Source organism: Choloepus didactylus, chromosome 27 (genome assembly GCF_015220235.1).
Source record: "Choloepus didactylus isolate mChoDid1 chromosome 27, mChoDid1.pri, whole genome shotgun sequence".
NCBI classification, from domain to species: domain Eukaryota; kingdom Metazoa; phylum Chordata; class Mammalia; order Pilosa; family Megalonychidae; genus Choloepus; species Choloepus didactylus.
In genome coordinates, this window is record NC_051333.1 from 11,850,025 (window position 1) to 11,876,034 (window position 26,010).

Here is a 26,010-nt window from a genome sequence, read left to right on the forward strand (position 1 = left end):
AAGTGGTTGTATCACTTTACATTCCTATTAGCAGTTTATCTGCGTTCTGGCTGCTCCGTGTCTTCAGCCCTTTCTATGGTCAGTCTTTCGGAGAGTTAGATATTTTAATAGGTGTGTAGTGGTATCTCATAGCTGTTTTAATGTGCATTTCCTTAATGACTAATAATATTGTGCATCTTTTGAAGTGCTTACTTAATATCCATATTTCTTCCTAAGTGAGGTATCTGTTCAAATATTTTCCTTTTGTAAAAAAAAGTTGGGTTGTTTTCTTAATGAGTCTTGATATTTACATATTTTGGACACAAGTCCTCTATCAGATATATGATTTGCAAATATTTTCTCCCAGTCTGTGGCTTCTCTTTTTGTTCTAACGTATTTCAAAGAGCAGAAGTTTTACATTTTGATGAAGACCAACTTAGGTGACTGTGATTTTCGTCTAGAGATGTTATGGTTTTAGGTTTTACATTTAGATTTGTGATCCACTTTTAGTTTTTATACATGTTTCAGGGTTTGTTTCATGTTTTGCATATAGATTTCCAGTTGTTCCTTCATAGTTTGTTGGAACATATTGTAAGAAGTAAGGAACTTTAGAGAGAGAGGAGCAGCGAGGATGAGCGACTTCAGAGATGTATGAAAAGAAAGGTTTATGAGCACTCACAGGTCCTGTCCTGGGACAGAGAGGAGCCTCACAGGGTCACTTGGGGTAACACTTCAGGAGGGACAGTGGACCTGGGGAACTTGGCATTTGGCTTTTGTGTGGACATGAACCCAGGTGGGAAGTAGAGAGGGAGAAGCTGTTTATCTTGTATAAGCAGGTATCACGGTGGTCACTGAGAAAATTAACAACAGGGTCTAAGATGCTGAGACATTATGATGGTATGAAAAGCCCCTACCTAATTTTAATTGCTACACTCAACCCTGTGATGTCTCAGCATCAGGGATCTTAGGAGTGGATTATATTGGCTATTTGTGGAGATGTTAAAGGGAAAGGGTGTTTGCTGGCCTGATGGCCAGTAGGAGCCACTGTGGATTTAGGAGAATACATAAGAGGGCAAATCCTCTAGCAGAGGGTGAGGGAGGCATTGTGTGATGTTAATCCCCTGCATGGCGTGATTTTTTTTTTTTTAAAGTTATTTGTTTTTCTTATGCCTTTGGTTATGGTTTGTTAATTTTCTTGGGGTAGGGTAGGAACATGTTGGAAGCAATGTAGTTATTTTAGGTTAATTGTTTTCCTTATTCCTTTGTTTTGTTTAGTTTGAAATGTTTTTCTAATTTTTTTTTTTTTTTTTTTTTTTTTTTATGAATAAAGTTAAAAAAAAGAGAGAGGGAGATAAGATGGTGGCCGAGCTTTCCAGCCCACAGTCTTTCACCCACAACCTTGAGCCACAACCTGAAAGGGGTTGGCAAGATGGAATCCTCCCGAGTGCTCCGAGCAGCTCTGCCAGGCATGGGTGAGGTGGGGTCCCCCTCGCCTAGACTTGCTGCAGCACAGCTGACATCCCAGTCCACTGTGAGGTCGCTACTAGGCTGCAGCAAGACATGGAAATGCAAACAGAACACAGCCTGCCGTTCTGAGATTATATGGTTCTTTATTTAAATTGCATTAAGGAAAGCTAGAACAGGCTCTCTGGGGATACTCCCCTGAGCCCTGGTCCTCTTTGCAGCTTCTGGCTCTGGCTATTTAACAGGCTTCAGAGGTCACTGACTCCACCGTCTCAGATGTCACAGCACCGATAGTCACCGCTTGGTCACACTCTGTTGTCTCCAGAATGTCCTCCATGCTGCTTCTCTCCACCATCTTAGACACAATGTCCACTTCTCCACTGCAGGGAGAGGCTGCTGATTTTGTAGTAAGGCTGTCTTTGACATTTCTCAAGAAAGAGCTGATCCTGCCGACTCTCTTGTTCATAGAGCCCAGACTAGCTGTAGAGAAGCTCCTTCTGCTTTGCAAGATGTCCTAGACTCCTTTGTGGTGGGTGTAAGGCGGCTGCTTTTGTGAGTGGAAGTTTGCCTGCTGCCCCCTAAGCTGCCAAGACTTTTTTTCCTTTCTATCCTGTCTAGTGTGTCTGTGCCTGGCCAAGGACCTGCCCGATGATTTTTGGCCCCATCTCGGGTGCCTTTTACATGCAAGGACTTTCACTTTTCCTGGTGTGGCGGGAACTCTTCTCCTGACGGATCTGTCCTTTTCCCTTCATTCCCTCCTTTCCATTCTTTCCTTCCAGGCTTCAGCGCTGGTCTGGGAGACTCGCTGGCTTGCCTCCTGTCCAGTCTTATGGACTTCACTCACCAAAGTGGAGGCAGGAGGTCCCACTGCTGAGTCTTGAGCTGTTTCTGCCACAGTTTTCCTGGCAGATGTTGCTCCTTCAGTCGCCACACTCAGGCTGCTCTCTGGAGAGGGAGTGGTGGAAACCGCTGTACTAGAAGTACACTGCAACACCTGCCATGGCCACTTTAACGCCCTTTGAGGGCACGTTGGCAACACCTGCGATGGCCACGCTGCTTCTGCTTCCTTCTGGGCCCTTGGCAACTGCTCCTGGATTGCTGCATTCATGTGTCCAGAATCTGCAGACTTAGTTGCTGTCACACTCATGGCACCTGCTGAGGTGCCCTTTTGTGTCGCCCCAGCTGTTGCCCCAGACGCTGCCCCTTTGGCAGGCTGTGCAGGTTTTGGGGGTGGACATGTCAAGCATGCTATTGGGTTTCTGGGAGGCATATATGATCACCTTCCCCCCAGTGAAAGCAGCAGAGGAGGCCCCAGACACCTCAGACAGCGTGTGGAGGCTCCTGATCTGCCTTGGTCCTGATCCCCCTTTCCATGGAATGTGCAGTTGCTGTGCTCACCCTGTCCTCTTCCTCAAACACAGGCATGCGTACCATGTCCCCAGTGGGAATGGCATTGCTAACATTCATTTGAGCAGTTACTATCCACTGGTGGTCGCAGGAGATGAATTAGCTTTTCCCAATAGGTAAAGAGGTCTTCCCAGACACTTAGAGGGGGACACAGCTGCAGGTCGCAAAAATGACCAGTGGCAAACTTCAGGGGCAGCTGATGTTTCTCCCTATCGTGGACAGAGATCTTACAAACTTCAAGGGCAAGAGCCTAGTGAACTCTAAAGCCTTGCTAACCTTGCAGCCTTTCCCCTTGGTGCCCCGGGTGGTGTGCTCCTCACAGCTGGTGGTTTCTTGGGCCAGTAACATGATGTCGGGGAGGGGGTGCATGGGGCTGGTGCATGCAGTGCCCACAATCACCATTCGGACATGGTTGTGCACATCGATTACCTCTCCCCTTTGGTGATCTGGATAAAGTCACTCTCAGAGATTGGGGCATACTTGAATATATCGTATTCCCCCTTGTGCAGCTGGCTCTGCAGTTTCCCCATGGTGGTGTTGAACATGCCCATGGCAGAGCCGCTCTGTGCCGTGTAATAGGGTAGCAGACAGTCGCTGTTCATGGCAAACTTGTGCTGCAACAGGAGCTCTGGAAAGTCGGGTCTCTGGGTCTGCCTTGATCTTGTTGGCAGATAAGGGAGCAGCAGCGCTCTGGGTCTCGGAGGCGGCTCTGCAGCAGGTCTCTCCATGGTGTGGTTTTGTAAGCACTGTTTGGCCTCCCATAGTGTGTGTGCATCTTAGGGTGGTGTCACAATCATGGGGTTTATCACTTACATTTTGGTAGTATGGTCTCAGTGCTGGGGGTTTCCTGGAAAGCACATGGCAATCTCAGGGAAGTGAAACTTGGGGAGGGGGGTGTTGGAGGGTATATCAGAAAAGACATTTCTGAAGCTGTTGTTGGATACCTGGATCAGGGCAGGAACTGGGGTAGGAACTGAGGTAGCGCCAGTTAAGCAAGGAGGATCTGGTAAAAGCAGGTCCCTGGGGGATGCAGTCTCTGTTGTTGGCTCTCTTGTGAGGGTCATTATCGTCTCTAGGGCCAGAATGAAGTCATCTGTGGCAGCCAGCTCATTGTGGGGGCAGCACCTTCCCATCGGGCTATTCACCATGAAAAGTGAGGACCAGAGGGTCTTGGTTAGAAGCAAACTCTTGAGTGAAGGATTATCTGCAGGATTTGTCTGCAGTCAACCCTGCAGCTGCTGGACTAATACTCTGGTAGGGTATTTGGATGATCGGGGGTACTTTTATTGAACCTCTGGTTGCTTCTCAGAGGGTAATTTATCTAGATGAGGTATATTTTGTCAGCACATTTATAAGCTGCATTGATGGTGGCCTGTAGTATTAAGGAAGAACAATCCAGGGTTGTTCATCTGCCTAGTCACACAGGAGAGAAGCCCTATAGATGTGAAAGTTGTAGGAAAGTCTTCAGTCATAACACAGATATCAACATTCATTGCCAAGTCCACATTGGAGAGAAACCTTATAAATGTGAGGTGTGTGGGAAGGGCTTCACTCAGAGATCACACCTTCAAGCCCATCAAAGAATCCACACTGGAGAGAAACCATATAAATGTGAGGACTGTGGTAAGTGCCCAAATACAACTGATCTCCCTTTTTTATCAACCTATATAATGGTGAAAGTATTTGAGCTATGTGGGATATAAAGGGTCTCCAGTAATTTAATAAGCCTATAAAGGCTTGCAGCTCCTTTATAGTGAGGGGAGTCAGACACATTTGTACTGTATCTACAACCGCTGACGGAAAGACCTTGGCCTTACTCAACCAAACCTCCCCTAGGAATTTTACAGGCTGTCCGGGCCCCTGGATCTTGGCATCACTGATGGCTCATCTTCAGCTTGTTAAAAGGTGCTGTGGTAGGGTCGCCATTTCTAGAGATGCAGTGCAATCAGAAGTAAGCATAATATCATCAATATAGTGAAACTTAACAATATTTGGTGGCTTTTCCCATCTTACTAGATCAACTGCCACCATCCCATGATAGATGGAGGGGCTATGTAGAAAACTCTCATGGCAAAACCTGGCAAGTTCACTGCCACCCTCCCCACGTAAATGTATATTGACCTTGGCTAGCAGGATCCCGAAAAAGACGTTAGCTATGTCTAAGACCTAACGAACTCTCCTGACTGGGCCCTAAATTATGGAGAAGCATTGCAGTATTAGGCACTGCTGTGTGAATAGGAAGAACCAACTTATATATTTCTTAGTAATCAGCTATCATTTTCCAACTACCATCGTGTTTTTTTCATCAGCCATATGAGACCATTAAATGGTCTCTGTGCTGATCGTGTGATCCCTACTCTGGCTAATTCTTTCAACATTTCACTGGTTTTAGTATGTCCACCCAAAAGGTAATATCATTTGGCATGGGTGACCCTCCAGGGGGGGAGGGGGCAGGTGCACTGGGGACCCACAAGCTGCACCCCGTATAATTGATTTTACCATGCAGATGCAAAGGCAAAATTCACCAGTGGTGGTAAGGTCTAGATCTTCCAACACCTCTATCTCTAATATATATTCGGGAATGGGGGAAATACATACAGTATACTTTTGGGGAGTGAGGCGATGGATTTGCAGTGTTAGGGTAGTTTGCAGCACTTGTATGGCTTCCCCCATACCCTTCTTACATCTTTAGGGGCACATTAAATTTCCAGGGATTCCCACAGATGAGTGTATACTCTACTCCAATATCAGGGCTACAACATGCAAACTGTCGATAAACTAGCTTTAGGTGAGGCCTCCAATCACCTGCTGTCACCTGTATTTTCAGGCAACTGTGACCTTACCCCTAGCTTTCAGGGATCGGAAGTATCCAACCCCTATCCCCAACTTATTTTCCTTGGGGGATGCTGTGGGAATGACAAGTTGCATGGATTTAGAAGTAGTCAGAGGCTGATACCTTTTTTACTTAGGCCATTTTTGTCAGAGTCCTACTAATATAGCTGTAGGTTGTTTATTTTTTCTATTGCTGTCTGTGGCAATTAAGTCAGCCCATAATTGTTTATGGGTCACATGTACAGGGCCCCCTCTGCCCCTTCCCTTGCGAGGTCTCCTCAGTCACTTTCCTTACCCCTTTTGACCATATTCTTTCCATCTCACCCAAGTCTGCTATTGCCTGTGCCACCCAGTGAACAGCCTGACCAACGGGGGGTCTGAGAATAGCTACAAATGTCCCATACCAGGCTGGAGGTGCAGTTTTTTCCCTCATCAGCAGGTCCATGAAACTGTTCAGCATATGCTGTATGTTTCATTCCAAATTCTCTGACTATGTTTTTTTTAATTCTTCCATAGTTGACCATCTGTCTATTGTGGATGGCATATTCTCATTAGACCAGGCCAATTTTGCAGTTAAAGGGCACCACCCTAATAAATTTTGAATCCTGTCTGCTCTTTGCCATGCGTGGTAAAGATGCTGACAAAGAGAGGGGTGTGTAGTTATGCTCGTCATTTTTGCCATTTCCATTCCTGAAAGCATAATACCATATCCCCCTACATCCCATAATCTTAGTAACCAAGCAGCTATGCTCTCTCAGCTCTTCTGTTTAAACTTTTCTGTTAATTCTACTAATTCTGTGGGGGTAGACTTCCTCATTACTGTTTGATTCTGAGCAGGGATCGCTACCTGAGGGTTATCAGGATCCCTGGTTGCTTTCATTTTTGTACTTATTAACGGCTTGCTTAGGCTTTTCTTCAATTTCACTTACTTCTTCTGCACTCTCCCAGGGATCCCACATCTTCGGGTCTCAGCCTTCCCTCTGGATAACTGCTGGAACTTGCCATATATTTTTGAAACTTTACGTGCCATTACTTCTAATTGTCCCTCTTAGGTTTTGCCTTTTTTGCTAATACATTAGCTTTGTTAGAAAAGGATATATTAGGTTAGCATGTTCCAGAGCTAAAACTTCTTCTCTTCATTTCAGCTTTTGCTTTTGATTGGGTTTCAGTAGCATAACTGCCCATAACAACGGGCACACAGTGGCTGCAATTGCTCCTTTTCCTTGCAATTTCCATTTACCCCCCAGGTTCCCTTTAGGACAAATAACGTTCCAGGTGGAATTTTCAGCGCATCCCCACACGCACATACTGGGCTAAACTGTTCTAAAAACCAGGCTGCCCCCACACACACCAACATACTGACAGTTGCCCACCCTGGGATTTCTCCCACAGATTCCCCTTACCTCTGCATGTTTCATTTTCAGACTCCCAGTTGGCTTCCCAGTAGTCTTGACGTGAACTTACAGAATAGGTTCTGCCAAAGTTTGATGGGCATTTAAGACCAAAAAACGGAGCAGGCCACTCCATATCTCAAAATAGTAAAGGGAACTTACAAACAAAGAGCTGGTTCTGTGCAGCCACAGGATGTTCAGAGTAGTGCTCGACGCCACCAGGCGATTGCTAGAGGTTATATGGGGTAAGAACAAAGGAAGGCACAGAGCCAAGTTAGGATTTACAAGATCATAAACATGTCTTTTTGAAGTTACTGATGTGTAGCAGGACTAGTATGGTACAGATGCACCTACAGAGAGGTTTTTACCTTATCTAGGAGTTCATGGCTTCTCTGATTCATAGCCTCACAGGTTCTTGGTGATAATTATAAATGATATGGTATTGTTTCTTCAATTCATCTGATTATTCCCTAGTAGTATATAAAAATAAAATTAACCTTCCTATATTGACCTTGTATCCTGCAACCTTCCTAAACTCACTATTGGTTCTAATAGCTTTTTTGAACATTTTAAATAGTTTTCCACATAAAAGGGGCATGTCATCTGTGAATAAAGACTGCTTTATTTCTTCCTTTCCAGTCCATATCCTTTTTAATATTTTTTCTTGCCTTATTGCAAGGGCTAGAACTTCCAATATAATATTAAATAGAAGTGTGAGATGAGCATCGTCACCTCATTCCGGATCTTTTTGGGGACAGCATTTAAGCCGATTTTAGAATGTTAAATCAACCTTGCATTCCTGAAATAAACACCACACCGTTATGATTTGTTAGTTCTTATATACATTATTGGATTTGATTTGCTGAAATTTTAAGAATTTTTATGTCTGTGTTCATGCAGGATATTATACTGCAGTTGCCTTTTCTTGTAATGTGTGGCCCTATAAAACAGGTTGGGAAGTAGTCACTCTTCACTTTTCTGGAAGTGTTTGTCTAGCATTAGTATTATTTCTTCCCTCAATGTTTGATGGAATTCATGGATGAAACTATGTAGGCCTGGTGTTTTCTTTGTGGAAAAAATTTTAACTATAAATTTTATTTCTTTAACAGGGCTGTTCACATTATCTGTATCTTGGCTAAACTTTGGTAGTTTGTGTTTTTGAAGGAATCTGTTCATCTGAGTTGCTGAATTTATTAGTATAAAGTTTTTAATATTCTCTTATCTGTTTAATATCTGCAGAATCTAGTGCTCTCACCTCTCATTTTTGATGGTAATTTGTCTTTTTTTCTTGTTATACTTCCTAGAGGTTTATCAATTTTGTTTTCTCTTCAAAGAACCAGCTTTTACAGTTCGTTGATTTCTGCTCTGGTATTTCATTACTTTGCTTCTTATTTTTCTAGCTCCTTTGAGACCTTTAAATACTACTTTTGATGGGTTATATTTTCATTTTCATTCATTCCAAAAATACCTCCTAATAATTCTTTTGGCTGGTTTGGTCCATGGTTTATTAGAAGTGCATATTTGTTCATTTTCTGAATATTTGGAGATTTTTCCAAGAACTTTCTCTTATTATCTGATTTAATTCAGGTCAGAGAACATACTTTGTATGATTTGAATCCTTTTATATTTATTGAGACTTGTTTTATGGCCCTAAGTATTAATCTGTCTTGGTGAATGTTCCATGTGTACTTGAAAGGGATGTTTTCCATTGTTGAATAGAGTGTCCTACAATGGCCAAGTTGTCAAGTTGGTTTATAGTGTTGTTCAAAGCCTCCTATACCTCTACTTATATTCTACTTATTCTACCAATTATTGAGAAGGTAGTGAAATCTTCAACTATAAATGTAGATTTGGCTATTTCTCTTTACGTTCTGTCAGTCATTTTGAGCACTGTTCCCAGATGTGCAGGTTGTATAATGAGACCTTATAATTAAAGCATATATTTAGCCTGATTTATGTGGATGCTACCTGGGATCGGCTACTGCAGAAAAAGAAGAGTTTTTTAATTTTATTATTCTTATAGGCAAGGGTGTTAATTTTTCCTTTCTAAGTACTTTCTGGGATTTCTTTATATTGCTCTGCAGCTTTCTGACTTCTAATTCCTAGCCCATTTTCAGACGTGTACTTCTAAATAGATCTCATTCAGTCTTCATGGCTAGGAGCCCAGCAACCAGCTCTTTGTTTCTTCTGGCATTTAAAACCAAAAACATCCAACGTGATGGTAAAGATGAACTGAAGTTTCCATTCATGATATAAAGCCTACTACTAGGCCTATGTGTAAAGTTTTGTAATATCTGAATAAAACATTTACTTATTTTCCATTTTTCATTCTCTTTATCCTTTCAGGAGGCTGGAATCAAAATGAGATGGAAACTCTACAGGAAGCAGGATTAAAGTGCCTTTCACTGGGAGAACTATCATGCTGGCAAATCAGGGGACATGTGAACAGCTTAGCCAGAAGTCAAAACAACATGATAAACATTCCAGGAAAGAGTTACCAGTTCTCCAGACAATGTGACTCTCCCTGCCAAGTCGGAGCAGGAGTATCTTTTCAGGTTTCTGAAGATGACAACTATATAGCGAATCTTATAGGGGCTGGTTCCACTATTGTCAAAAATCAAGACTATCCAACTGGGAGAGCTCAGAATTCTTGGAGTAAAATTTATCTGAATGAAAGACAGAATCATCAAAGAATCTGTAAGCAGATGAAAAACAAATTCTTTATATTTGCTCCATGTATTGGTATTTTCAGTTGTATTTCACATCATCATAACAACATAGTGCATGAGAGAGATGCTTACAGCAGTGATGATTGTGGTAAAGACATCTTAAAGGTACCACGTTTTAACCAGCATAGTATAATTCACACAGGACAGAAAACCTACCAGTGTCATGAATCTGAAAAAGCTTTCATTGATAGATCTAGTCTTGAACTTCATCAACAGATACTCTTGGGAAAGAAGTCCACTACATGTGGTACACATGGGAAGAACATCAGTTATAGCTCGGGTATTCCCAGTCAACACAGTGTTCACACAGGGAAAAAACGGTATTGGTGTCATGAGTGTGGTAAGGGTTTTAGTCAGAGCTCAAATCTGCAAACCCATCAGAGGGTCCACACAGGGGAGAAACCCTATACATGCCATGAATGTGGTAAGAGCTTTAATCAGAGCTCACATCTTTATGCTCATCTGCCTATTCACACAGGAGAGAAGCCCTATAGATGTGAAAGTTGTGGGAAAGGCTTCAGTCGTAGCACAGATCTCAACATTCATTGCCGAGTCCACACTGGAGAGAAACCTTATAAATGTGAGGTATGTGGGAAGGGCTTCACTCAGAGATCACACCTGCAAGCCCATCAAAGAATCCACACTGGAGAGAAACCATATAAATGTGAGGATTGTGGTAAACGTTTTAGTTGTAGTTCAAATCTTCATACCCATCAGAGAGTCCACACTGAGGAAAAACCATATAAATGTGATGACTGTGGTAAGTGCTTTAGTTTGAGTTTTAATCTTCATAGTCATCAGCGGGTCCACACAGGAGAGAAACCCTATAAATGTGAAGAATGTGGTAAGGGTTTTAGTTCAGCCTCAAGTTTTCAGAGTCATCAGAGGGTCCACACAGGAGAGAAACCATTTCGATGCAATGTATGTGGTAAGGGCTTCAGTCAGAGTTCGTATTTTCAGGCCCATCAGCGAGTCCATACTGGAGAAAAACCATACAAGTGTGAAGTGTGTGGGAAGCGCTTTAACTGGAGCTTGAATCTTCACAATCATCAAAGAGTCCACACGGGAGAGAAACCCTATAAATGTGAGGCGTGTGGTAAAGGTTTCAGTCAAGCCTCAAATCTTCAAGCTCATCAGAGTGTCCATACTGGGGAAAAACCATTCAAATGTAATGCCTGTCAGAAGCGATTCAGTCAAGCCTCACATCTTCAAGCCCATCAGAGAGTTCACACAGGAGAGAAACCATATAAATGTGAGACATGTGGTAAAGCCTTCAGCCAGAGATCAAATCTTCAAGTCCATCAGATAATTCACACTGGAGAGAAACCATTTAAATGTGAGGAATGTGGGAAGGAATTCAGTTGGAGTGCTGGTCTCAGTGCTCATCAGAGGATCCACACAGGAGAGAAACCCTATACATGTCAACAGTGTGGTAAGGGCTTCAGTCAGGCCTCACATTTTCACACCCATCAGAGAGTCCACACTGGAGAGAAGCCATACATATGTGATGTCTGTTGTAAGGGCTTCAGTCAGAGATCACATCTTGTGTACCATCAGAGAGTCCACACTGGAGGGAATCTAAAAATGTGAGGTGTGGTATATTCTTTAGAGTTCACATCTTCATCTCCATTTAAGAGACCACATTGGCCACTGTAAAGTGATTCCTTCAAAGCTTGGAAGCATCATCAAAGAATCTTCACAGGAGGGAAGCTCTATAAAATGTTGTGTTTTAAGGACTTGGTAGAACTTTTTACTAACATCATATATCACAGAAAACCTATTTGTTTTATAAATACGGTTGGTGTTTATAGCAGAGTTCAAAATGGTCCCAATTCTCAGGAATACAACACAGCAAAAGAACCTTAACATTCATCAGAGTCTACCCAGGAGAGAGGTTTCAAAATTGGAGTATGGAAAGACTTGAACAAAAGTTAATGACAGACAGTCACCCACTAGGATAATTCCCTTATATGGGGAAGAGATTTTTTTTTTACCATTCTACATGTAGAACAGTATCTGGCTTCTAAGAGGTGCCCAGACATTACTGAATGAAGTGGAGAAAAACCCTATAATCAAGACAAATATTTGAAAATTTTAGTCACTTCCCTGCCCTAAATTCATATTGAATTAGACACAAAAGGAATCCTGCAAATAGCCTTACTAACATTAATTCCAGGAAACAAACATTAATTGAAATATAGAAAAGCATATAATACTGCCATCCACAACAATACAAATTTGGGCAAAAGACTTGTGAATTGTTCCCTTACATCCAGCCTCAATTCTTTGTACAGTGTGCCATTAATTATGTACAGTGTAATTTTTAGTATCATTAGTTTGTACTTTGTAGACTAAAAAAAAAACCTTTTTTAATCTTATAAAAATGTGACTGCAATTTACATAAATGAATTTTTTGGACTAATTCATTAAGGTGGGGTTTTACTATGACTCTGAAAGTATTAAAAGTAATACTAGTGACAGAAGTTTATTAGTAAACTTGAGTTGATAATAATTGGTTTCCTTTCATCATTTTTATTCAGACTTAGGTCAAATTGCCTTCTCTGTGCTGTAGTTATTCCTCCACCAGACCTCCTAAGGCAGAGGCTTTGGCAGATTTTAAGGACATTGTTTTTGTAAAATTCCTTAACCCATTGCCATTCTTCCCCCCACCATGGCGGGGGGGACCTCTTGAAGTTTGATTAAAATTTCATTCTATTATTAATTATTTAGATGGGTTTCCATTTACACAACATTGAATCAACACTTTTTGTTGATAGGCATGATCACAAGCTTTGGGAGATGAGTTGGTCATGTTTGATCTGGTAATCCTAGCATGGGAAGTTTTGCTTAGGAGAAAGAGCGTACGGAAGGATGTTTATCCTGAATTTGAAAAATAGGGAAATAAATATCTACTGGTGAAAGTTGAATAAATTTTTATATGTTTCAATATTGTACAGTCTTTAAAATGAAAATATAGACCTAGAGTGAGAGGAAAAGAACTCTCATTATTCCTGAGAAAACTTCTGGTATAAACCTAAAGATGTGATCATATGCATACAAATAATGTATGAAAGGATAGTAATTATAAACTAAGACTTTTTTTTCTGGCAGGGAAGGTGTTGGATGAATTCTTTAATTTCTTGAATTATTTCCAGTAACCATTATCATTTTTACCATAACAGTAAAACCATGAAACAATAAAATGACTCAATAAATGAAAACCCTTATAGTTAAATTTTAGCTTCATATGGCATATAAATCTGTGTTATGGATGTGCATTAAAAAGGATGTTAGATTTTTTGCATTGTTTTGTAATAGCAAACTGCATCACTTGGATTGACAACATGGCTTACCCACTCAGTGAAATGCCATGCAGAATTAAATGAGAGAAGGTAAGTTCTTAACGTTGGTAGAATCCCCATTTATATATTTAGAAAAGCAGGGAGGAACTTAGGCTTTAGTATGAGCTTATTTAATATATATATGTACAATATATTTCTTGGGGAAGGAAAGGTCTAGTTGCCTCTAAAAGAGTTAGATGACATGTAAATCTTTTTAAAAGATTTCAAGAACTTTTGATTGAGAGTGATGTCGCCAAGATGGCATAGTGAGCTGTTCCAGGGGTGGCCACGGGAGCTTTAAGCAACAAGCAAGAACTGTTAGAACCATCTTTTACAGAGCTCTATGAAAGAAGCAAAAGAGTTCAGTAACAGGGTGAGTACTGAATCAAGGAAAAGGCAGCTTAAAAACAAAATCTCATGATACAATTTCTGCCTCCCTCCCCATTTTCTTAACGACTTGGCACAGAGTTGGCCTGTGCTTCCACTGCAAATTCCTGGTTGAGGTTCTGGTGGGAGCATATACTAGTGTATATGCTTGTCTGTGCCAATCTGGTAGCACAGTGAAGGACTGAACCAGTACACTTATTGCAGGACTGGGGCAAAGGATGGCTGGCTGTTGGACATACAGTATATGGCCCCAAATCATGAGAAAACAGTTTCCTAGGGAAAAGGGAATAGTTAGATCTGTGCAAATGGAAATTCCTAGGGCTCTGCATGCATGCCCAGGAAGATGCAGGTTCAGAAAATACCAGGGAGAACCATGTTTTCACCTTGGACTGTTCTCTAAACTCAGGATGCCTGAGCTCTGAAGGAGAGCACTTGAATAGGCCAGTCTTCAAAGACTAGGAAACGTGTTTTTAATTTTCTAGTTGCTCCTGGCATTCAAAGAATTATGTCATAACACTAGCTGGAAACAAACTTAAGGAACAGATGCCTTAGGTCTAAGTTGTAAGGGTAACACGTGAAAACATCATTATATCCAGGGCATAACGAGATTACAAAGGATATGAATAAGCAGGAAATAATGGCCCATGCAAAGGAGCAGGATAAACCTTTAGAAACCACTGATGAGGAAGATCAGATCTTGGGTATACCAGACAAAGACTTCTAAAAACTAGATCCTAAATATGCACAAAGAGCTAAAGGAAAAGATGGGCAAAAACCTAAAGATCAGGAAAACAACAGAAGAACACAAAGAATATCAATAGAAATGAAAAAGAACCAAAAAAGCTGAACCCAACAGTAACAGAAAATTGCCTAGAGGGATTCAGTAGATTCAAGCTCATTGAAGGAAGAAGCAGAGAACATGAAGAGAGGATTGAAATTATTCCATTTGAGAAGCAGAAAATAAAAGTGAATAGAGCCAGAGGAACCTGCAGGACACCATCATGCATACCAATATACACATACAGGAAGTCCCAGAAGAAAAAGAAAGAAAGGGACAGAATATTCAAGGAAATAATGGTTGAAAACTTCCCAGATTTAATGAAAGATGTGATACACACAATGAAGAAGCTCATCCAAACAGGATAGATCCACACTGTGCCATGTTACAATAAAACTGCCAAAGGCCAAAGATACTTTCTGAAAGCAGCAAGAGAAGGAATGTGTCATGTATGAGGGGACCTAAAGATTAATTTCTGATTTCTCATCAGAATCTATGGAGGCAAGAAAGCAGTGGAATGATATATTTAATGTACTGAAAGGAAAAATTGCTAACCAAGAATTCTATATCTGGAAAAACTTCAAAAATAAGTGAGTGATGACATTGTCAGGGAGGCAGCAAGATGGTGGCATAGAGAGAAGTGGAAGTTAGTCCCCCTGGAACAACTAACAACCAGGAACAACTAGTAAATAATATGGAATAACTACTGGGGGACAACCATGACTGTCCACACATCATACACCAACCTGGATTGGGAGGAATGCCTGAGATTGCAGCATACAATCTGTAAGTAAAACCTGCAGAAATGTGCCAGGAGCCCCTTCCCCACCACAGCAGGCCAAACAGCAAAACTTTGCTGTGGTAGAAACCAGCACTGTCTGAACAAGCGAATATACCTCAGTCCAGCTCCAACTGGGGTCTTGATTAACAAATGTGGACTGCTGAAAACAAGCTACAAATCCCCCAAAAGCAGATAGAGGCTTTTGGTGACAACTGACCTTAAAGAACCAGTAGACCCATCTGTCCCAGGAGCAGAAGTCCAGAAAACCAGGTGTTGCCTTTGGCCGATGGGTGAAACTGGGGGCCCATGGGCTGGCTGTGAAAGTGGGCTTTCTGTCCCTTTCTCTCTCAATCAGTGGAGAAAACCTCAGCCATTTTCAGTTTGCAGTGCTGTGACCCAGATAAGGGTGGAGCTAGCAGAGTCAGAGAGACAAAGAAACTATTTAAATGCTGATGATAACTCCCTGGGGGGTATATCTTCCCTAAGAGGAAGGAGGTGGTGCCCAGCTCTACTACCAGCCTTTCACTTAGAACCAGACCCCAGAGCCTGGGGGAAAACAGCCAAAACACCAGTTGGGACAGGCTGACAGGTGCCACCTGCTGGGCAGGTTAGGAAAAGCACAGCGACTAAAGGTGTCACAGGATGTGTCAATCTTCTAAGACACACCCTCAAGGAAACCTGATACTGAATATTGCCCCCTTCTGAGACCTGAGCCCATTCTGGTCTGGGGAAACCTGATTGGAGTAACCAAGGAAACAAGATGCTTAGACAACAGAAAAACACAATCTATGCTAGGAAAAATGAAGATATGGCCCAGTCAAAGGAACAAACTTATATTTCAACTGAGATACAGTAATTGAAACAATTAATGTTAAATCAATTCAACAAGTTTAGGGAAGATATGGCAAAAGAGATGAAAAGTATAATGAAAACAATGGGCGAACATAAGGTAGAAATTGAAAGTTTGAAAAAACTGGCAGAATCTATGGAAATGAAAGGCACAACAAAAAAGATGAAAGATACAATGGAGACATAAAACAGCAGATCTCAAGAGGCAGAAAAAAATACTCAGGAACTGAGAACAAGACACCTGAAAGCTACACACAAAAGAACAGATAGGAAAAGAATGGGAAAATATGAGCAAAGTCTCAGAGAATTGAATGACAAAATGAAATGTATGAATACATGTGTCATGGGTGTTCCAGAAGAAGAGAAGGAAAAATGGGCAGAAGCAATAATAGAGGAAATAATCAATGAAAATTTCCCATCTCTTATGAAAGACATGAAATTACAGATCCAAGAAGTATAGTGTACCCCAAACAAAATACTTCTGAATAGGGCTACTCTGAGACACTTAATAATAAGATTATCGAATGTCAAAAACCAGGAGAATCCTGAAAGCAGCAAGAGAAAAGTGATCCATCACATACAAAGGAAGCTTGATAAGGCTATGTGTTGAATTTATCAAGAAGGAAGTGGTGTGATATAAGATACTGAAAGAGAAAAACCACCAACCAAGAAACCTATATCCAGCACAACTGTCCTTCAAATATGAGGGAGAGTTTAAAATATTCTCTGACAAACAGAAATGGCAAGAGTTTGTGAGCAAGATACCTGCTCTACAGGAAATACTAAAGGGATCACTACAGACAGATAGGAAGACAGGAGTGAAAGGTTTGGAACACAGTTTTGGGTGATGGTAGCACAGCAATGTAAGTACATTGAACAAAGATGACTGTGATGGTTGAAAGAGGAAGGTTGGGAGCATGTGGGACACCAGAAGGAAAGAAGAAAGATAAAGAGTGGGACTGTATAACTCAATGAAACTAGAGTGCTCAACAATTGTGATAAAATGTACAAATACGTTTTTACATGAGGGATCACAAATGAATGTCAACCCTGCAAGGTGTTATGGCCTTTTACCAGGGTAACTGTGCATTGGGAAAAGGAAATGATCAGATATTTGGGGGATTATTAGACACTGGCTCAGAAGTGACATTAATTCCAGGAGACCCATAACAATACTCTGGTCTACCAGTCAGAGTAGGGGCTTATGGAGGTCAGGTGATAGATGGAATTTTAGCTAAGATCCATCTCAAGTAGGTCCAGTGTGTCCCTGAACCAATTCTGTTGTTATTTCCCCAGTTCTGGAATGCATAATCGGAATAGACATACTCAACAACTGGCAGAATCCCCACATTGGTTCCCTGACTCCTGAAATGAGGGCTATTTTGGTAGGAAAGGCCAAGTGGAAGCCACTAGAACTGCCCCTGCCTAGCAAAATAGTAAACCAGAAGCAATACCAGATTCCTGAAGAGACTGCAGAAATTAATGCCACTCTCAAGGACTTGAAGGATGTAGGGCTGGTGATTCCCACCACATCCCCAATCAATTCCCCTATTTGGCCTGTGCAGAAAACAGATGCATCATGGAGGATGATAGTGGATTATCAAAAACTTAACCAGGTGGTGACTCCAATTGCAGCTGCTGTTCCAGATGTGGTATCATTTCTTGAAAAAATCAACACTTCCGCTGGTACCTGGTATGCAGCTATTGATCTATCAAATGCTTTTTTCTCAATAGCTTTTAGTAAGGACCACTAGATACAGTTTGCTTTCAGCTGGCAAAGCCAGCAGTATATATTCACTGTGCTACCTCAGGGGTATATCAACTCTCCACCCCTATGTCATAATTTTGTCTTCAGGGAACTTGATCATTTCTCCCTCCCACAAGACATCACACTGGTCCCTTATATTGAGGATATCATGTTGATTGGACCTAGTGAGCAAGTAACAATTACTCTAGACTTATTGATAAGACATTTGTGGGTCAGAGGATGGGAGATAAATCCAACAAAAATACAGGGAACTTCAACCTCAGTAAAATTTCTAGGTGTCCAGTTTTGTGGGGCATGTTGAGATATCTCTTCTAAGGTGAAGGATAAGCTGTTGCATTTGGCCCTCCCACAACCAAAATAAGAGAGACAACACCTAGTTGGCCTCTTTGGATTTGGGAGAAAACATATTCCTCATTTGGATATGCTACTCTGGCCCATTTACTGAGTGACCAGAAAAGGTTCTAGTTTTGAGTGGGGACCAGAAAAAGAGGAGGCTTTGTGACAGGGCCAGTCTGCTGTGCAAGCTTCTCTGCTACTTGGACCATATGATCCAGCAGACCCAATGGTTCTAGAAGAGTCAGTGGCAAATAGACATGCTGTTTGGAGCCTTTGGCAGGTTTTATAGGAAAATCATAACACAGGCTCTTAGAATTTTTTAGTAAAGCCTTACCATTCCCTGCAGATAACTACTCTCCTTTTGAGAAACAGCTTGTGACCTGCTACTGGACCTTAGTAGAGAATAAATGCTTAAACATGTGCCACCAAGTTGCCATGAGACCTGAGTTGCCTATCACAAGCTGGGTGTTTTCTGACCTGCCAAGCCATAAAGTTGGGCATGAACAGCAGCACTCCATCATAAAATGGAAATGGTATATAGGAGACAGAGCTTGAGAGGGTCCTAAAGGCACAAGTAAGTTACATGAGGAAGTGGGTCAAATGCCCACAGCCCGCATGCCTGCCTCATTACCTTCTCTTTCCTAGCCCAGAGCTAAGGCTTCTTTGGGAGTTCCTTATGATCATTTGGGGAAGAGAAAACTCAGGCCTGGTTTACAGACAGTTAAGCATGATATGCAGGTACCACCTGAAAGTGGACAGCTGCAGCACTGAAGCCCCTTTCTCAGATGTCCATGAAGGAGAGTGGTGAGGGAAATCCTACCTGGTGGGCCTAACTTTGAGCAGTGCACCTGGTTGTTCAGTTTGCTTGGAAGAACTGGTCATGGGTACATTTGTATACTGATTCATGGGCTGTTGCTAATGGTTTGGCTGGATGGTTAGGGACCTGGAAGAAGCATGATTGGAAAATTGGCAACAAGAGGTCTGAGGAAGAGGTATGTGGAGAGACCTTTCTGAGTGGGCAAAAACAAAGGGTGACTTCAGCAGAGGAAGATTTTAATAATCAAGTGGATAAGATGAATCATTCTGTGGATATCAGTCAACCTCTTTCCCCATCCATGCCTGCCATGGCCCAATGGGCTCATGAACAAAATTGCCATTGTGGTAGGGATGGAGTTTATGCATAGGCTCAGCAATGTGGACTTTATTCACCAAGGTCAACCTGGCTATAGCCACTGCTGAGTGCCCAATAGAACAGCAGCAGAGACCCACACTGAGTCCCTAATATGGTACCATTCCCTGAGGTTATCAGCCACTGGATGGCAGGTTGATTACATTGGACCACTTCCATCATGGAAAGGGTAGTGATTTATTCTGACTGGGATAAACATATACTCTGGATATGGGTTTGCCTTCCCTGTATGCAATGCTTCCATCAAAACTACCATCTGTGGACTCTCAGAATGCCTTATCCACCATATGGCATTCCACACAGCATTGCTTCTGATTAAGGAACCCACTTCACAGTAAAGTGTGGAAATGGGCACATGCTCATTGAATTCTCTGGTCTTACCATGTTTCCCATCATCCAGAGGCAGCTAGGTTGATAGAATTGTGGAATGGCCTTTTAAAGACTCAATTACAGCATCAACAAGGTGGCAATACCTTGCAGGACTGAGGCAACATTTTCCAGGAGGCTGTATATGCTCCAAATCAGCATTTATTCTCTACTAAGGTCCAGTAGCTGTTTGCCCCATAGCCAGGTTTCACAGGTATAAATAGGAGTGGATCCACTCACTATCACCCCTAGAGATACACTAGGAAAATTTTTGCTTCCTATCCCTGCAACCTTAAGCTCCTCTGGTCTACAGATAGTAGTTCCTAAAGGAGGAGTGCTCCCACCAGGAGACACAATAATGTTTCTATTGAACTGGAAGTTAGAACTGCCACTGGGCCATTTTGGAATTCTCATGCCTCTGAACTAACAGGTAAGGAAGAGGATTGCTGTGCTAGCTGGGGTGATTGATCTTGACTATTAAAGTGAAATAGGACTGCTACTACACAATGGAGGTAAAGAAGAGTTTTCCTGGAATACAGGAGATCCCCTAGGGCATCTCTTAGTACTACCATGCCCTGTGATTAAAGTCAATGGAAAACTGCAACCACCCAATCCAGGCAGGACTTCAGGAATGAAGGTTTGGTTCACCCCACCAGGCAAAGAACCACGGCCAGATGAAGTGCTTGTTGAGGGTAAAGGGAACATGGAATGAGTAGTGGAAGAAGGTAGTGATAAATTTGAACTACAACCATGTGACCAGTTACAGAAATGAGTACTGTGATAGTATAAATATTGTCTCCTTGTTTTGAGTATGTTGTCTTTGTAAATAAAGCAAAAATCTTTGTTTTCTCCTCTATCTTATCCCCTTATCATATGACATAAGTTGTATTGTTCATTTCATAGTATTTAAGTAATAGGATATCAAGTTTAAGAGTGAATGCTGGACCCCTGAGAAGATGGTGGATTAGGAGAAGCAGAGCAAAATTCTCCTCTGTGAAAAAGACTACATAAAGGGAAGAAAGCACCTCCAGAACATCAATTCCAAGGTGCCACCAGCCAGGCAGGGTCTTCTACACCATATATTGGGGAATTAGCTGGAGAGACAGAGAGACTGTGCTTGAACAGACAGGATGACTTGTGTTCAACCCAGACCACCACTGGAGATGAATGGCTGGAGCCAGCTGATGTGTGCAGAAGGGAGCAGGGAGCAGCTTTTCACACCCCATGCACTGATCTCAGCAGTTGGCTGGGGAGATAACCCCTCACAGCTCCACAGCTGAAAGCTCCTATGCCAGGGACTGGTAGCTGGAGCTGGCAGACAAGTATGGAAGGGAGCAGCTTTCCACACTGCATGCACCTATCTCAGCAGTTGGCTGGGGAGGAAACCCTTCACAGCCCTGTGGCTGAGACCTCCTTTGAGGGAACTCAGGATTTGGCAGGCTTGTGGTACTCTTCCTCCACAGAAGCCCATGGTGAGCACAGCCAAGAAGCAAGGGCTCTGCACAGAAGCACCAGGAGCCCCTCTCCAACCCCAGGGACTCACAGTGAATGGTGGACAGAATTGCAGTACATTTGAGCTGGAGGGTAAGACATGCAGCTCCACAGTGCCAGAGTGTTCCACTTGCAACCCTGGGAACTGCTGGGACCACTGTGCTCTGGAGTGAACTCCCTGCCAAACTGCACAGTGCCCAAGCCCCTCCCACATAAAACTGGTGCACTGATTTCATTTCCACACAGGTTGGACTGTGCTTAGTGCACAAGCAAAGTTGGGAGGAGAGCTGGCCTGAGAGTAAGAGGTGGTTCAGGAGTGCCATGTGCTTGTAGGACAGGGAATGTGCACTCCAACAAGTTGTAGCACTGCCAAATTATATATAAATGTTCAAATAATCCTGTATATCCTAAAATAACCTTATCAAGATAAGCAAATGCCACAAGGCCAAAAACAGAAAATCATAGAAGACATGGAGAACCCAAATAACCAAATTAAAAAGCCAGAGGAGACAGAGAACTTGGAGCAGTTATCAAAGAAGTACACCCAAATCTCCAAAACAACTTCAATGAGTTGGCTAAGGACATAAAGGACAGCAAGAAGACTCAAGAAAAGAATAAAGAATTTGAAACTAATTGAAATTAGCAGATCTTGTGGAAATAAAAGACATTGTTGATAAAATGTAAAATATACTAGAGATACACAACAGCAGAATTAAAGAGGCAGAGGAAAGAATAAGTGAATAGAGGACAGACCAATTGAATGCAAATGCAAAAAAGAACAAATGGTGAAAAAAATAAAAAAATTTGAAATGAAGCTCAGGGAAATGATGGACAACATGAAGTGCACAAATATAAGAACCATTTGTGTCTCAGAAGGTGAAGAGAAGAATAAGGGGCTAGGAAGGGTATTTGAAGACATAGCTGGGGAAAACTTCCCAACCCTTCTAAATGACATAAATATGCAAATCAAAGATGCCCAATGAACTCCAAATAGAATAAATCAAAATAAACCATCAAAAAACCAGAACATTCACAAATATGTGGAAGTTAAACAACATACACCTAAACAATCAGTGGGTCAAAGAAGACATTGCAAGAGAAATAGGTAAATACCTAGAGATGAATGAAAATGAGAACACAATATATCAAAACCTATGGGATGTAGTGAAGGTGGAGCTGAGGGAAAATTTATAGCTCTGAATGTATACATTAAGAAGGAAGAAAGAGCTAAAACCAAAGAACTAATGGAACAATTGATGAAGCTAGAGAATGATCAACAAACTAACCCTAAAGCAAGTAGAAGAAAAGAAATAACAAGAATTAAAGCAGAATTAAATTATTTGGAGAACAAAAAAACAATTGAGAAAATAAATAAAACCAAAAGTTGGTTCTCTGAGATCAAAAATATTGACAAACCCTTAACTAAAATGACAAAGTCAAAAAGAGAGAAGACCCAAATAAACAAAATGAGAGGGGTGACATTACAATGGATCCCAAAGAAATTTAAAAAATCTTAAGAGGATACTATGAACAACACTATGCCAAACAGACTAGACAATTTAAAGAAAAGGGATAATTTTCTGGAAACACATTGTGCCAGTTTGCATGTATTATGTTCCCCAAAATGCCATTATCTTTGATGCACTCTTGTTTGGGCAGGTGTATTAGTGTTGATTAGATTGTAATTCTTTGAGTGTTTCCATGGAGATGTGACCCACTCAATTGTAGGTGATAACTCTGATTAGATAATTTCCATGGAGTTGTGGCCCCACCCATTCAGCTTGGGCCTTGATTACTTTACTAGAGCACTATATAAGCTCAGACAGAAGAAGTGAGCTTGTTACAACTAAGAGGGACAATTTGAAGAACACACCAGAGCTGAAAGAGAAGCTGAAGCTTACAGAGACATTTTGGAGATGGCCGTTGAAAGCAGTCTTTTGCTCCTGAGAAGCTAAGAGAGGACAAATGCCCCAAGAGCAACTAAGAGTGACATTTTTTCAGGAGCTGCAGCCTAGAGAGAAACATAACCTGGGAGCAAGCAGACACTGGTCACATACCTTCCCAGCTAATAGAGTTTTCTGGACACCATCGCCATCCTCCAGTGAAGGTACCCGATTATTGATGCAACACCTTGGATACTTTATGGCCTTAAGACTGTAACTGTGTTACCAAACAAGCCCCCTTTGTAAAAACCAATCCATTTCTGGCATTTTGCATAACAGCAGCATTAGCAAACTAGAACACTCATGGAGAGCCTAGAATGACCCAAGAAGAAATAGAAGACCTCAACGAACCAGTCACAAGAAAGAGAGCCAATCAGTCATCAAAAAGCTTCCTACAAATAAAAGCCCAGGGCCAGACTTTACAGGGGAATTTTACCAAACTTTCCAAAAAGAACTGACACCATTCCTGCCCAAACCCTTTCAAAAATCTGAAGAAAAAGGAGCACTACCTAATGCATTTTATAAAGCTAACATCACTCTAAAATCAAAGCCAGACAATAATGCTACAACAAAGGAAAACTATGGGCCAATATAGGTGAAAAAATCCTCAATAAAATACTTGCAAATCAAATCCTCAACAAGTTGGGTTCACTTCAAACTTGCAAGGGTGATTAAACATAAGAAAATCAATCAATGTAATGCAACATATTGACAAATCAAAAGGGAAAACTCAAATGATCATCTCAATAGATGCAGGAAAAGCATTCGACAAAATTTAGCCTTTTTTTTTTTTAAATAAAATCACTTCAAAAGTAGGAATTGAAGGAAACTTCCTCAATATGTTAAAGGGCATATATGAAAAAACCCACAGCCAGCATACTATTCAATGGTGAGAGCCTGAAAGCCTTGCCCCTCAGATTGGGAAGAAGACAAGGATGCCTACTATCACTGTTATTCAATATTGGGCTAGAAGCTCTAGCCACAGCAATCTGGCAAGACAATGAAATAAAAGACATCCAAATTGGAAAGGAAGAAGTAAAACTGTCATTATTTGCAGATGATATGATCATATATTTGGAAAATCCTGAGAAATCAATGACACAGATACTTGAGTTAATAAATTCAGCAAAGCAGTGGGATACAAGATTAATGTGCAAAAGTTAGTAATGTTCCTGTACACTAGAAATGACCTAACTGAAGAGACACTCAAGAAAAAAATTCCATTCACAATACCAACCAAATAAATCAAGTACCTCAGAATAAACTTACTCAAAGATGTAAAAGACTTCTACACAGAAAATTACATAACTTTACTAAAAGAAATCAAAGGGGACCTAAATAGTTGTAAAGATATCCCATGTTCATGGATAGGAAGGCTAAACATGGTTAAGATGTCTATTCTACTCAAACTGATCTACAGATTCAATGCAATTCCCATCCAAATTCCAACAACCTACTTTGAAGACTTGGAAAAACTAGCTATCAAATTTGTTTGGAACAGAAAGGGGCCTCAAATTGCCATTGAAAAGAACAACAAAGTGGCAAGAGTTACACTTCCTGACTTTGAAGCCTACTATAGTAGTCAAAACAACATGGTACTGGTGTAAAGACAGACCTACTGATAAATGGAATTGAATTGAGAGTTCAGTAAAGGACCCTCAGATCTATGGTTGACTGCTTTTTTCATAAGGCCCCCAAATCCAGTGAACTGGGACAGAACAGCCTCTTCAACAAATGGGGCTGGCAGAACTGGATATCCATATCCAAAAGAACAAGAGGACCCCTATCTCACACCCTATACAAAAATTAATTCAAAGTGGATCAAATATCTCAATATGAAAGACAGTACCATAAAACTCCTGAAAGATAATGTAGGGAAACATCATCAAGACCTAGTATTAGGAGGAGCTTCTTAGACCTTATACGCAAAGCACAAGCAATGAAAGAAAAAATAGATAAATGGGAACTCCTCAAAACCAAAAGCTTCTATACCTCAAAGGAGTTTGCAAAAAAAGGCAGCCAATGCAATGGGAGAAAATATTTGGGAACCATATATCTGATAAGAGACTGTTATCCTGCATATATAAATAATTCCATGACTAAACAATAGTATAAACAGTCCAATTATAAAATGGGCAAAATATATGAAAAGATTTTTTGAAGAGAAAATACAAATGGCTAAAAAAACACATGAAAAAAAATGTTCATCTTCACTAGCTATTAGGGAAATGCAAGTCAAACCATAATGAGATATCATCTCACACCAATAAGAGTGGCTGCCATTAAACAAACAGGAAACTACAAATGCTGGAGGGGATGTGGAGAAATTGGAATTCTGATTTATTTCTGGTGGGATTGTACAATGGTACAGCCATTATAGAAGACAGTTTGGTGGTTACTCAGAAAACTAGATATCAACTTACCCTATGATCTGGCAAATTCACTTCTTGGTATATACCTGAAAGTTCTGAAAGCAATAACATGAACAGACATTTGCACACCAATGTTCATAGCAGCATTGTTCATAATTGCCAAAAGATGGAAACAACCCAAGTGTCCTTTAACATATGAGTGGACAAACAAAATGTGGTATATACATATGATAGAATACTATGCAGCAGTAAGAAGGAATGAGGTCGTGTAACATATGACAACATGGATGAGCCTTGAAGACACAATACTGAGTGAAATAAGCCACACAGAAAAGGAGAGATATTGTTTGTTACCACTAATGTGAATTCCCTGAACAATGTAAAATGTCTATCCCTTGTTCCCCTAAAATATAGTGGACCAAGGGATAGACAGAAGTTTGTGAATGGGGAATGATAACCTAATATGTACAGACATGATAATGAGGTGAACTTAAAGGTACGGGAATTGACAGTGGATGATGGTTCATTAATGGGATTATAAGTATCAGTACAACATTGAAGGCAAACATGATCAAAAGTGGTTGTTTAAAGGCATGTAACCCACAGA

At 41.2% G+C, this 26,010-nt stretch overlaps 1 protein-coding gene and 1 pseudogene across 5 annotated transcripts in view; one reads left to right on the forward strand and one right to left on the reverse strand.

Annotated features, from left to right (window-relative positions):
* ZNF235 (zinc finger protein 235) overlaps positions 1 to 13,021 on the forward strand; it is a 65,332-nt gene extending 52,311 nt beyond the window's left edge. For all 5 annotated transcript variants that reach the window (XM_037819378.1, XM_037819377.1, XM_037819374.1 and 2 more), the window contains one exon: positions 9,420 to 13,021. In XM_037819378.1, the coding sequence (XP_037675306.1) occupies positions 9,420 to 11,392 (1,973 nt within the window). In that variant the 3' untranslated portion in view covers positions 11,393 to 13,021. The remainder of the gene's footprint in view (positions 1 to 9,419) is intronic.
* On the reverse strand, positions 1,863 to 3,452 carry LOC119521280 (annotated as a pseudogene).
* Positions 13,022 to 26,010: the final 12,989 nt, after the last annotated feature.